Genomic DNA, 14,123 nt, shown 5'->3' with positions numbered 1-14,123 from the left:
GCCTCGCACAGGCCATCCTGGGCCTGGGGGAGTTCTCATCTGATACCCCAGCCGGGAAAGAGGGTACTGCTCCTATGGACTCTCATCTAGTCCTTTCTTGTGGTCACAGCAGCTCGGGAGCAGGACGTGGAGCGAAGCTGAGGATTGCTCGGCCTCCACCAGGCACACACTGAAAATTTCCACTTCCTGTTCCACCACAGGGAGGCTTTCTGTTTGGGTCATTGCTTGTGCCCACGGTGAATGTCTCAGCTGTATGAAGAGCTAGGGCTTCCTGCTGTGTCTCTTCTCTGAGTCCTATGGTCTCCCTCAAGAGGAGGTGGAGAAAGAGCTGGGCAGGTAGGTTGCAGGGTTGATGTTGTTTTAGCTCTGCAAAGAAGAGTAGCTTTATTTCAAGAGGAATTTTCACCAGGATGGCTAAAATGAAAAGGACTGACAAAACCAAGTGTTAACCAGGGAGGAAAGCAATCAGAGCCCTCCATCATTGCTGGTGAAAGTGTGAACTGGAGCCACCAACTTCAGACTTCTCAGATTCCAGCAATGGCTCTGGCCATCCCACTCCTAGAAATAGGCTCAGAAGAAACAAATGTTTGTGCTACCAAAAGATGTGGAAAAGGAAGTTCACTGTGCTGTAACCTATAATAGTAAAAACAAAACAACAAAACAAAAAAACTGGGAGCAGCCCCCTCAATGTGGGTTGGATAAATGACATGTGGTAGATTCCCTCAATGGGATAAGATACACAGTGAAGAGACCTGGATGGTTACACACAGACATGATGCTTAGCAAAAGGAGCCAGACACAAAAGAGTGTGCTCTGTGTAATCCCTTTTATAGGAAATTCCAAAAAGGCAAAGGCAAAGTAATTTATGACCATAAAGACCCGAATAGTGGTTGCCTCTGGCAGGAGTCTACATGGTATCAAGCTGAGTGCCTTAGATCTGTGCGTTTTATTGCATTATCAGTTTTACCTTAATGAGAAAGAATTAAAGGTATCTAGTGTGTTTTCTTCTTTCCAGATGTACAACTTTTTATTTATTCATCTTTTTTCCCCCACTGCTCTGCCTCTTTAGAAAAAGATTAGAGGTGACTTACAATGATGTTGAACTGTATTTATCAGTGAAGAAATCTGGGAGACACCAAAATTAAAGCAGGGGGAAAAAAAGGTGGAACCAGATGGGAGGGTAGTCCTCAGAATTTAGGCAGCAGGTCTCCTGCACTTTCGAAGGGCGAATGGAATGGAAGGCGGCTTCCTAGAATCAATATGAAGAAGAAACACAAGTCCACATTCAAGTTAACAGTCCAGCTGATCAGAGGCACAGATGATTTGAGCAAAACCACTCCTGAAGTTTGTCAAACACTCCTTCTGGGACCCTGGATCCCCTACATTTTCTGCTTCCCATCCCGCCCTCGAAGAATGTAGAGTGAAGCAGCATCCAGACAGTCAAGTTCGCTTGCTGTGTTGCCCAGTTCACTTCTCTGGGTGCCGTTTGGGGGATGCCCCTCTCGTGAAGCCTGGGTTTCTGTTCTTTGGGGTGCTCGGCATGCTGTCCTGGCTCCTGGGCCCCAGACCTGCATCCTCAGCCTGGACTTTGCTGCTCAGACCATCTCTTTCCTTGTCGGTGCTCCTTGGTGGCCTGATCCCTTCCCGAGGGACAGGTCTTCTTGGAGCAGCTCCCTGGGGGCTGGACTCTTTCCATTTTGGCATTTGGGTTAAGGAGTCTTTCCACTTTCTGGTTCCAGTCTCTGAGTTGAATTCATATATTGCCCCAGTAACTAGGGGGAAAAGAAATCACAACCAGTATATAAACAAAGGAATCCAAGTGCTTCTCTGCTCCCCTCTTTCCACTCAGCTCTCATCTCACCCCCAGCTAGAAAGAAGGAAAGCGGGCTTGTGAAAAACACCAAGCTTCACCAGCCTGCCCTTTCCAAGAGCTGAGCTGCATGGCTCTGACCACACGGGTTGCGAATCTCAATGCTTCCCTAAAAAGAAAGTTTTCAGAGAGTCTCTTCCCCAGTGGCTCAGATGGTAAAGGATCTGCCTGCAGTACAGCAGACCCAGATTCTATCCCTGGGTCGGGAAAATCCCCTGGAAAAGGACATGGCAAGCCCTTGCCATGAGAAGGCAACATTCTTGTTTGGAGAATCCCTGGACAGAGGAGCCTGGTGGGCTACAGTCCATGGGGTTGCAAAGAGTCGGACACGACTGAGCGACTAACACTTTCACACTTTCACAAGGTCACCTCAATGGCAGGACTAGAGGCCACAAAAGCCCAGAACTCTATGGGAGCTTCAGATAAATTAGGTCCATTTTCTCATGCAGTTACCCATTACTTTCTGATTTGGTTGTTTAAAAAGACCCCCTGAATCTCTGCTATAAGCAGGAACCCACCAAGTAAGAAAAAAAACTTTGATTTTTATTTACGTTATGTTAGCAGAGATTTACAGACACAGACCCACAAATCTGGCCCCTGTTGAGATGATGAAAGGGAGCCATTTTTATCATGTCAGTGCCAGAAGATGCTAATTGGTGTTTGTTCACGTTAGTCCAGTTGGCTCATTTCTGCCTTTTTTCTTCTCTCAAAAACACAGACACAGGAGAACAGCCTTGGCCCTTCCTGGCTTTTGCCCCAGAAGATCTAGTTTCCAGCGTGCCCCTGCTCCTGCAGCACGAGTGGCCTCTCAGGCAGAGGATCCCACCAGCACTTATGCTAATGTGGGCACATTATGGTAACAAGTACCTAATAATAGAGGGAAATTTAATTCCAGCAGCAGCAGCAGCCTCCCCTGGAGAGGAGCCATCCTCCTTCCGAGGAGGACCGAGCTGAGCCGTTCACATGTGAGGGTGGCAGGAAGCCAACACACTTGCCTCCCGAATTTGGTTTCCTTCCCTTTATTCACGTCTATAATTGAGCCTTTGTAAGTGAAGGGATGTGTGTAAAGGAGCTAAATTTGGAGCTGATTTCATGGGGGTGATGAGAGCTCTGGAGGCCAGCTTTACCTTATGTTCATCTTGCCGACCAAGAAGGAATTCTTGGCCCTGATCAAGGGAAAAAAGAAGCCAAGCTTGCCATTTCTCCATATCTCTCATTACCAACAGGATGGTGTTAGAAGCATTCAGAAAGGATGGGAGGAGTGGGGACGAGGGTGGGGGGAGATGGAGTCCCAGTAAGCAGAAAAAAAAAAAGTGGGTTATTGAATTCACAAATTCCCTGAGTTGGTTTGTGATTCAGAAAAGGGAGGCTAGACAGAGGCATGGTCCTTGAACGGGAGCCTCTAGGTGGAAACCTTCTGAGGCCTCACACGTGATCATATGCTTGAACATCAGCCAGCCAGCTCTGCTTTGAGCTGATCTCATGTTATTGGGAAGCCTAGAAGGGTCAGCATTGTGTAGGCACCACAACCAAGTCGATTGACAGACTTGAGTGAAGAGCAGGACATCGGATAGGGTCCTCCATGACTCTATCAGCCTGGAATATGAAGAGCCCACTGATAGGCAGCTCTGCCTTGTAATTACCTGGGTCAGTGGCTTCTCCATCAAAGACTGTGTTCATCTGGATTGTTTCCTAAGGAAAAGAGACAGTTTCAAGCACAGCTCTACACTCCTCCTCCCAGGCGAGGCTGCTCTTTCTTACAGCCCAGATTCCTCACCCAGGGCCTACCTGACATTTATTTATTCCATAGGTGCCATGCTAGGTGCAAGGGACACAGCGGTGGAGAGGCAGGGGTGGTTACTGCTTGCAGTCAAGCAGGAGCCTTTGACAAAGAGGTAACAATATACAGTGACGAAGACTATGATAAGAGAATATAGGATACTATGGGGTCGTGGGGCAGGGGGCGGGAAGAAGCCATTTAATGCAGACTTGGGGATAGGAAAGCATCCTGAGTAAATTCTATCTAAACTGCACAGAAGGAAGAGCAGAAATGCCATGCAACACTGGCCAAGGTCGACATCATCCAAGATCTGCCAGGCAGATGTTATACGCAGGACAGGCACAGAGCTGAGGCCAGTGCAATGTTGCATCTGGGGCTGGCCTGCCTCACCTAAGCCTGGGGTTCCAGGCCTTTTTCTTCCCCAGATCTGTACTCCGTGCTGCCCTCCAGGATCTGACCTCTGCCCCATAGAGACACCCCCACCCCTCACATAGTGCCCTTCCATGATGCCATTCTTCAGCAGGCTCACGAGGATGGTGTTTGGAGTTTAGTGGGCCTTCCACCCCCGTTTTCATCACATAAGCCATTACCTACTCACTTGCCCACAACTCCCTGCTGTGAAAAGAGAAGGAATGGAGATTGTATGGCTTTCATCCATTTGATCAGCTCAGAAGCTTCACTTTTTTACAGTCTTGGGAATTGATTTATTTAATCGATGAATTTCATTGTACATAGTTCTCATTCTCTGTGTGGTATCACAATAAGATCCAGGAGACAGGGGATCACTTCTTCCTTCTGTTTGTACACAGACTGGTACTTATAAGCACTTAGAGGACGAGTCTGAAGCAGTACTTCCTCCTCGTCCTACATATCATTTCCCAAAACTCACGGGTCTTGGGTTGTAACAGAGTCCTATTACCAGGGGCTAGGGAAACCTGGAGTGGTCATCTTCAAAAATCTGTCACTTCCCTTGGGGTGCATCAGATCAGTGAAAGAAAAACAAAGAGGTCAGGTGAAGAGGCAACTCCCTAGGTATCCTGTAACGCTTTGCATTTGCATGACTTCACAGTTTCCACAACATTTCCCCACCTGTTATCTCATTCCACCAAAGAGGAATCTAAAGCTTAAAGAGGCTGAGGGATCCCCGAGGTCAAGGTCACATGGCCAAGCAGAGAGAGCCATTCGCAACCCCATGCACTACTCTTTTTCTATCACTTTTCCCACAAGATTGTGGAAAAGCGAAGCAAAACTAAATCCCACTGAAGGCTGAAGCACTGGTTCTGGTCTTTAAGTTCCTCCCCACCTCCCCCAACTCACTCTGCTGGAGAAGTGGTGTGGATAATAAACACCACTATTCAATATTTATGAAATCCAGTTCTTCTGCAAATATATCAGCAGACAAGTTCAGTGGAGGGAGCAAATTCTATCAGGAGCTCGTCACACAGCAATCAGTTCCAGTGGCCACGTACAGGCATCTCCCTGAATGATAAACACTCCCACGGGGCTGTGGCAGGGCTGCCTGGGAGGACGGGAGCCTACCACCCCACCCTCCCCCCACCAGGTGTCCAGGGGTCAGCCGTCCTTACCACCATGACCTCTCTCTTTGTGTTCTTCATTTCTGCAGGGAAGAGGACAGAAGTTAAGCTTCTTGGACACTAAACTGACCTTAAAATTCTACCTCCACCATGCGATCTCCTCTTCTCTGAGCATAGTATTGTAGGCACAACAAAGAATCTTCTGTCCTTAGACATGTTTGTTGACAGCCTTCCATCTTCTCAGAAACACACACACATCATACACAATTAAAACAATTTTAAATTTCTTTTTCTATGTTATTGTTTTTACTAGAAATTAACTTTTAATGGCTTTGTTCGCGTGTGCTAAGTCGCTTTAGTTGTGTCTGACTCTTTGTGAGTCTATGGACTGTAGCCAGCCAGGCTCCTTTATCCATGAGACTTTCCAGGCAAGAATACTGGAGTAGGTTGCCATGCCTTTCTCTAGGGGATCTTCCCAACTGAGGGATCAAAACCCGGTCTCCTGCATTGCAGGCAGATTCTTTACCGCCTGAGCCACCAGGGAAGCCTAGTGCCATTGGGAAGCCCAAAATGGCTTTATAGGTAAATAAGAAGTTTGAGGTTGCTACATTTGTTGTGTGAGGATTCTTTGCATCCTTATGCCCTTTAAAAAAAGTAACTAGGATGAGAGATAGTTTGTGAAAACTCTCATTTGTTACAACTATCTCTTTTGATATGATCACTAACTACTACAGTCGAATTTCTAACCCTGTTTAGACATCCCTTGTGCATGTCAGATGCATGCACCAGTGGCTGGAGTGGTCAGAGCAACCATTTATCAGAAACATTCTTTCCAATTCTTTGTCCCGTCCCTCCGCATAGCTTGGATTCTCCCTGAGGCCACAGCTTTGGTGGCAGTGGTGACCTCTCCTCAGATGGACTTTGCTCTCGTCACCAATGCTCTGAAATCACTCAGGTCTCCTAGCGCATCTGACTGCACCCAGCCCTCATTTCTAACTAGCCCAACCTAAATAACATGAGAAAATGACCAAATCCATTACAATCTGAGAATAAAGTAACATTTATCCTTAAAAAGAGAGACATTGGTCTAATATGGAGCACTAGCTGTCCCCACTGTGTGCAGCGGTGCATAGATTCTGTGATTAACCCACGGAGAATTCTCCATTCCTGACGCGCTTGGTGGGGAGCAGACCTTTAGATGCTATTGTTGAACTGATGGAGGAGACTCTAAGGAACAGGCAGGGCCAAGTGAGATACCCGAGTTGGCCAAAGGCCCCCTGCAGCCCGCCCTGCCCTCCCCTCCCTCCAGCTGCCTGTGACCCCTGTTGCATTTCACCCACAGATGATGTGGCAGGAAACCCACCAAGACAGGGCTGTGCCCTGATCTTCCACTAAGTTGGAATGCTTTTATGTATTAGATTGGCTGAAAAGTTCGTTTGGTTTTTCCACAAGATGTTACAGAAAAAACCTTCATGAACTTTTTGGCCAACCCAAGAGTACAACAGAGCCAGCAAAAAAAAAAAAAAAGAACAAGAGCAACAAACAAAGGTAACTGGCATCATACATACCTACTTTCTTCACCCTGTGAGGGGAGAAAGGATGGACAAGAATTAACCTGAGAGTATTCTGCCCTGGTTTACACATGACAACATGGAAGCCTTTGGGCAAATGTGTCCCCGGGGCTTCAGATTTTGATTAAGAGAAGGACCACGGCTGGGGACTAAAGTGAAGACTGGACTCCCAGCCCTGCTTCATCACTGTTGGGTTGGGACTAAGGAGGTTCTGAGAATTTGATGAGCTTGAAAACTACTGCTTTCTAGAACTTCAGGGACTCTATTTTCTCTGACACACTGCAGGAGGTCCATGACCACCCCATCAGACGGCCGGGCCATTCTTCCTGGCTGAGCTTCTTCCCCGGCAGCCATCTGACCAGAAGGAGTGGCTCACCCCGGGAAGTTTCGACTACTAGGAGTTAAATTTTGGCTTTCTGTAACATGAAGAGCTGGACACTTGGATCTTAAGACCCTTCTCATGATAATCTTGAATTCTATAGTTCTGTGACCTTAATTTTATTCTTTGTTACTGGACAAATGTTGGTTGCCATATGACACAACAAATTGCCAGAGAGGCCAGGTCTGAGTCTGAATCACCAGCTAGTTTTTCCTTTTTAAGTCAACCTTGTTGAAAACAATATTTCAAATGTAAATGAAAGCAACCAGGTTCAGGGTGCATATTTACCCACAAATTGCATGTGAGTTGCAGTGTCTACGGGATTACTTCCTTTAAGAATTTCTGCCCAAATCCCAATGCAGAACACCACCATCCTTACAAGCTTAAGCATCACTCTTTTGGAGCCAGTTTTTTTTCTCAAATCAATTTGTGAGTAGAGTCCAAATAAAAATGCCTTTTTTAATTTCAGCAGATGCTCAGGGATTTCTTACCTTGAAGTCAAGGTTGCCAATAGCAACGAACGTCCCCAATAAATATGGCAAAATGCAATGCACATCTTTATGCTAATACCTTACACTTTTATACATTCTTTCATCCATAGACTTAAAATTATTTGACAGTACTAGTTAATCTTAAAAACACCTTTAAAAGATGCATGAATCTTATCACCCCTTCTTTTTGCCAGTGAGAAATTCCAAAATTGGAGGTTCCAATACCACAAGATACTTGAGTGTAGAGCTAAACTTGGAATCTAAAGTCCTGTACTCACTGGGACTCAGCCATGAAGAATCATGCAACAAGATTTTAAAAACTAGTTTATTATGCATTTACTCGACGTCAGGAACAGTGCTAAGTGCTTCCTTTGCATTTGCTCATTTAATTGTTTGGTTTTCAAATAAAGAAATTGAGGTTCACAGAGGTTGTCATTGCTTAAAACCATGTACCCAGAAAATAGTAGAGCCAAGATTTGAACCCTAGCCTTATCTGACTGCAAAGCACAGGCTGAGAAACCCTTGTGTTCTCATTGCAAGAGCTACTGAGACTCAAGAAACTGGCTCTGGAGAATCTTATAACAATTCAGTGCTTTCTGCACTTCACTCTAGTACCTCCCTTTAGCTGGTAATAGACATTCTGTACAGCGTCACTGAAAGAGGCATATTAGTGAGCAGGCAAGGGTCCAAGGGAGAAGAGGCAGACCTGTGTTTACAGCCCTCAAGAGGGAGGGGTCAGGGCCACGTGCAAAAGAACAATGATTACTTAGTCACCCCAAAGCCCAGTCGAGGCGCTGGAGCTAAAAGCTTAATTCCCTTATTAGTTTCTCGTGCTTCCTCTAATTCCATCCCATTCTTTAAATATTCCACAAATAACAGCACAGCATATTCCACTACTACTCATGACTGGCCTTGTTTCTGAAGCTTTTATCCAGGACAAGGTTACCAAGAAGTTGAAACCTCAATTTCACTGAGAACACATCAAGGACAGGCAGGTGCCAGAGAAAAGCGACAGAAGGGTTTTCTCATCTGGCAGTTGGTGAAGGAGGTCCACCAGGACCAGGAGAGCTGGATGCTTTCCCCATATCTCTGCTTCCTTCATTCCAGACACCTCCTCTGCCTTGTGGAGAAATCCGAACTGTCTACCTTTTCTTCCCCAGATACCACCAGAAGCAGTGTCCTCTGAAAGGAAACGATGGAAGGAACCCAGCCCACTGGCAACTTACAGAGGTTTCTTGTGCTTCACAGTCTTGCAGGGACAGTGTCTGTGGATGGCTTTGGCCAGCAGGACGATCGTGGACACCAGAAGACCCAGAAGCAACATGGAGCCCAAAGTGATGACAAAAGGCACATACCAGGCAGATGGAGAATACACGTTCTTCCTCAGGATCTGGTAGGTGATCCTTGGCTTAAATGATAGGAGCAGGAGAGTGAGTGGAGGCTGGTGGTGTCTTTGACTTCAGCACCCTCTCATGTTGGGTGGCTGAGTGTTCACTCTGCTCTTTGTTCTTGCTCTAAATATCTGATACCCGTGTGCTCATCATTCTAGCTGCTTTAACCCATCACCTTATTTATAGTCTTGCCATACATCATCCAAGGAAATGGCAACCCACTCCAGTATTCTTGCCTGGAAATTTCTATGGACAGAGGAGCCTGGAGGGCTACAGTCCATGGGGTTGCAAGAGTCAGACATGACTTACCAACTAAACCACCATACCTCATCCATTAGACCAAAGCCCAGAAAATACAGGGAACTGGGAAGCAACTCTAGGCTTAATTTCATTCACTCTCTTCCCCTTTGCCAAAGATAAAAATTCCATTGGCATTTTTTTCTCTCCCAAATCATGGCATAATCTAGGGACTAATATAGCCATTGTCTTTCACTGGGAAGGCATGAGCCATGAAAGTTGTTTTTTTTTTTTTAATACTTTGTAGGCTTCTCAGTGTTCACTCACTACCAGCTGCATTACCAGCTGAGCAGGCTGTTATCACAGTGAGACCTCAAGTTCAGTGTTTGCTTCCCAGAGAGGGAGACAGATAACAAACAAGTTATAGAGATTTCCAGATGGGGGATGTCACAACTGGGTTGTGTAATAAGTCCCAGAAAGACGGCAGTTCCTTATTCAGAGGCACCAACTGGCTCCTACCATCACTGAAAACCCTTGAGGTCACCTAATGCCTCCATTCATTGGAAGGAGAGGAGAGGAACATTGAGCAGCTCTTGGTAAGACTTTGAGAAGCAGAATTTGAACACTTATCATAGGTTGCTTTCTGAGGTTCTGATTCCTTCTGGTGTACTCCAATTGTGGGGCTGCTGGCCAAGGGCACAACTTTTACTCGGAGTAGGAGGAAAGGGGACAAATGAGTCTGTACGAATAGAAGCCAGTTGATCAAGGAGTCAGGGCTGATAATCCTCTTGTCAGATTCTAAGACTCTCCCCTCTTTTATCACACTGATTCTATTGTGGCACCTGCTTATTTTCTTCCTACTGTTTAGGATAATTTGTAGTTACTTTATTAATTTGCATCCCTGCTTGTAATCTGTCTCCCCCTCTAAATCAGAGGTGCTCAAACTTTAGTGCAATCAAAAGGCTTGTTGAAAGCACAGATTTCTGGACTCCATCTGCAGAGTTTCTCATCCAGTATACCTGGGGATGTGAAATTCCAGATTTCATCATTCTTCCCTGGAGGTCATAATGATGATCATGGTCGGGGGAGGTATAACTTTAATGTTCTGAGGTGGGCTGAAGAATTTGCTCTTCTAACAAATTTTTGGATGGTGGTGATGTTGCTAGTCTGGGGACTACACTTAGAACCACTGACCTATACTAGTAATGTAAGCTCCATGAGAGCAGAGATCATTTTTGACTTATATACCAAAGTGCTTGGTGTATTATAGGTATTAAATTCATATCTGCAGATTGAATGAATGGAATTATTTTGGAGTGGAGGTGGGGAGTAGAGTACAGTTTGGCAAATAATGACTCTTCAAAAGAAGTAGAGAAGAGCATCTGGCAGCTTAGCTGCTCTCATGGACAGTGATTCGCAATGGCTCTTAGGAGCAAGCAGAGGGGCCTGTGAAGGCAGCAACATGTCCATGAATATTGGCTCCTTTGTCACAAGGACTCTGGATGGTCAATACCTGGTCTCTCACAAGTCTGCATAAATGCACATCCTTCTTTATCAGATTAGGAAAAGTTAATGGTGCTATAAGCCCAAGGTCTCACCCAGATCTTTTTCTACCACCCAGTGACTAATCCTATCCAGTCCATGGTTGGTGGTCCTGTCAGTATCCTAACATTTCAACTCTTTTCAGTCCATCCCATATTTCTCCTAGGTCAGAGGGCCCCACCAATATCAATCACAGGGGATGTATCTGAGAAGTCCAGCTCCCAGAGCCCTTACCTTGGGAGTTGTGGGGATAATCGTGGTTGGGTGAGGAATGACACTAATACTCAGTGACACGGTCCCAGTTTCAACAAGAGCCCCAGCCCTCTTCCTGCCGGACAGCAAGTTGTCATCGGTTATGTAGACAAGCAGTTTGTAGTTCCAGATCTCATCAAGTCCACTAGCATAATCAAAGCGAGTCGCCAGGATCAGGCTTGTAACATTGGACCCAGCGTTGGGAGAGAAAGTGAAATGACTGTTGATGTTGCCTAAATGAGATTTGATGCAAGGATTTTGGGAAAAGGAAGAAAAGAGCATGAGAAATAAAGGTTTAAAAGAAAACCCCATCCAGTCTTTTTCCTTAAACATCCACACAGCAGATATAGATTGTTTCTGATGTACCAGGGTGGGGGTCAATGATAGAATATGGTCCTTAACTGCTCCAGAGATTTCATGAGTGAAATCTGGTGGTGTTGCTCACAATCAGTGTGGCTGCAATGAAAACAAGAGCAGAAAAGAGCACCGGCCCATGTGTCTCAGGAGAATGGCCGAAATCCTGCTGAGCGTCAGGCAGAAACCTAACAATCCTGGTGCGGTCAGTGATCACCATCGGCATTCATTTAGTAACCATGTGTAACTCACGCTCAGACCAGTCAGTGGGCAGCAAGAAGGAAGGGGGGCCACGGTCCCTAGCCATAGGCCAAATTCACTCCGCACCTCTCATGGAATGTGGCTGGTCACACCGGTGACAGATGACCCTGGAGTCCCCAGAAGAAAGGTGCCGCCTGCTCAGGCAGGGACTGCAGTCCCCATGTCTGCCTCCCTCCCCCCTCCCTTGGTGGGGGCCGCAGGCTCACAGTTTCAGGAGCCCAGAGCAGAGAGGCTGCCCCTCCCAAGCAGCCCTTGTTCATTCCTCCGGTGGCTCTGGACTCGTTACCGACTGAAAACTAGTAAATGGAGCAAGGGATGATGCAATTGTTACTCCCTTAGCAGCGAAGTGCCCTGTTGTAAAGACCTGGAGGGTTCTCAGTGTGGATTATTTCCATCTCTGGCAGTTGCAGTTGCTGTCTCCAGGCAGGCTCTGCCCCTGGTGACACAGCCTGCTCGAGAGGCTTCCTGCTGCTTGAGTTCCTGCTCTGCCAGGGCTCAGCGGGTGGCCGAGCTGGATTTTTACTCTCTCACGTGAAATTGCTCTGCTTGTTTGGGTTTAAATCTCTGGCCCCAGCACTTCATTAGATGAGCTATTTTGGTCTCATTTCCATTGAGGGGTGCTCTTTTTTCTCTCTCCCACAATGGTATATTTTTAAAGAGAGAAAATGAATGGAGCAGAAGAGAATTCCTGAGGACACGTTTCAAAATGCATTTAATCTATTTCATCTATTATTATCCAGAGAGAGGTTTGGGATCCCCTGCCCCCACTACAAGCTTGCAGCAAAAGAGCTGGGGGAGGAGTTGAACTAAAATATTTTTTTAACTACACTAATCCGATTCATGAATCATGAGACAGGCTGGGAATGGGAGGGCGGGGAGTCACCATCAAAGGGATTCACCCTTCCTTGGGCCTTTGGGCAGCTAAGTATGGGAGTCTGGGAAGAATTAGGTGAGAAGGGGAAGCCAAGGCGGGAAAGAGGGGTTCCAGAACCATTAGACTCCTCATCCCTGCTTTCCTCATTCAAGACAACCCTCCCCTCACACGGTACCAGACCAGTATGTGAACTCTGACTCCCATGCCTTCTACCTATACAGCTGCTGCAGCCTCCAGCACCAGGAGCCCGCAGCAAGGATCCAGGAACCTTGATATCAATATCATACCTGTGCCAATGGAGTAACGAAAAGACCTAGGGCTGGAATCAAGGTCAGTACATGTGAGCTTGAAGTTGTGAATATTTGTGCCAACTTTCAGATCCACTGGGATGGCCAGGAAATGTGAGTTTGGGGTGCAAATTGGTTTTTCGTCATTTTCTTCAACGATGTTCACAGTAACCTAGAGCAACAAGAAAGTGGCCTTGTGAAGTAGTTATCATTTAGTCCTTACTGTGTGCCAGGCACTGGGCTGTGTGCTTTTTGTGAATTAGTGAGGTTTAACCTCACCCAAGATAGATAATATGATTATTCCCACTTTATAGATGGGGCAACTCAGGCTTAGGGAGATTAGGTAATTGACCTAAGGTTATTCATTCAGTTGGTGAGTGGTGGAACTGGGATATGAACTCAGGTCTACCCTACTCCAAGTCCTATGTTATTAACTTTATCGTGTGTGTATGTGTACATGTATGTGTGTATGATAGACATAATAATGTATTTGCACACCTCTCACACACATGCATCTAGAGATATGCACTCATCCCCAGACGAAGCTGAGTTGTTTCTTCAGTAACAATGATGGATCTGTGGTGACCCTCCTGTGCTTCCTTGCTTGCTGCCTCTGTGAGTTGGAAGTTCTATCTTTAACTTTGGAAGACAAAGCAATGGTTGTCAACACTGGTTCCACTTGTCTGGCCCACTCCAGACCAAATGAATTAGACTCTCTGGAAGTTGGTGCCCAGGCCTGTTTTTTACGCTCCCCGGCTTATTCTAACACACAGTCAGGGTTGAGAACCACTGGGATAGAAGGAGGTGACCCAGCTTAGCCAGGCTCTCATCTGTAACCCAGGCTATCAGCACCGGCTGAGCTGGTGGTGCTGGCAGGCCACAAGCAGGGGCCAGCCTGTTCTCTTTCATCACCATCTTTTATGCCTGGTGAATTGGAGTATGGACTGGGATGCCTGCCAGCACAGAACATTGAATGTCAGCCCTGAAAGGGACTTATGTGATCATCACCCTTTTTAAAAGCTTATGAATTTTTGAGTCGTATTCATTCTACCTTTGAAATTTGGGGATTTCAGCTATTCCTGAGCCTGGGAATAAATTGAAATGTTCTCTCTAGTTAGCTCCCAAAGTGGACTCCATTCATTCCTCTCAAAAACCCAACCTAATAAACACAACAATTACCTTCAACTAAGCACATCTTTTCCTTAGCTAGCAACGCTGAGCCTCACACATCATTAAAAACATTGTCCCACTAATTCAAAGCAAGTCATCAGAGGAACTGGACTATTCAGGCATTGGGTT

The 14,123-nt window shown here is 46.2% G+C and overlaps 1 protein-coding gene across 1 annotated transcript in view; it reads right to left on the bottom strand.

Annotated features, from left to right (window-relative positions):
* Window positions 1–1,467: 1,467 nt before the first annotated feature.
* The window catches only part of CDHR3 (cadherin related family member 3), a 45,729-nt gene continuing 33,073 nt past the window's right edge, over window positions 1,468–14,123 (bottom strand). Inside the window, exons 11-17 of the mRNA XM_065938469.1 lie at window positions 12,825–12,996; window positions 11,031–11,281; window positions 8,853–9,034; window positions 6,754–6,767; window positions 5,237–5,268; window positions 3,514–3,562; window positions 1,468–1,772 (exon numbers count right to left, since the gene is read on the bottom strand). Of these exons, the coding sequence (XP_065794541.1) occupies window positions 1,468–1,772; window positions 3,514–3,562; window positions 5,237–5,268; window positions 6,754–6,767; window positions 8,853–9,034; window positions 11,031–11,281; window positions 12,825–12,996 (1,005 nt within the window). The remainder of the gene's footprint in view (window positions 1,773–3,513; window positions 3,563–5,236; window positions 5,269–6,753; window positions 6,768–8,852; window positions 9,035–11,030; window positions 11,282–12,824; window positions 12,997–14,123) is intronic.

This window comes from Muntiacus reevesi, chromosome 6 (genome assembly GCF_963930625.1).
Source record: "Muntiacus reevesi chromosome 6, mMunRee1.1, whole genome shotgun sequence".
Classification (NCBI taxonomy): domain Eukaryota; kingdom Metazoa; phylum Chordata; class Mammalia; order Artiodactyla; family Cervidae; genus Muntiacus; species Muntiacus reevesi.
Note: the sequence above shows the minus strand (reverse complement) of the source record. Positions and strands in the feature narration are given on the sequence as shown.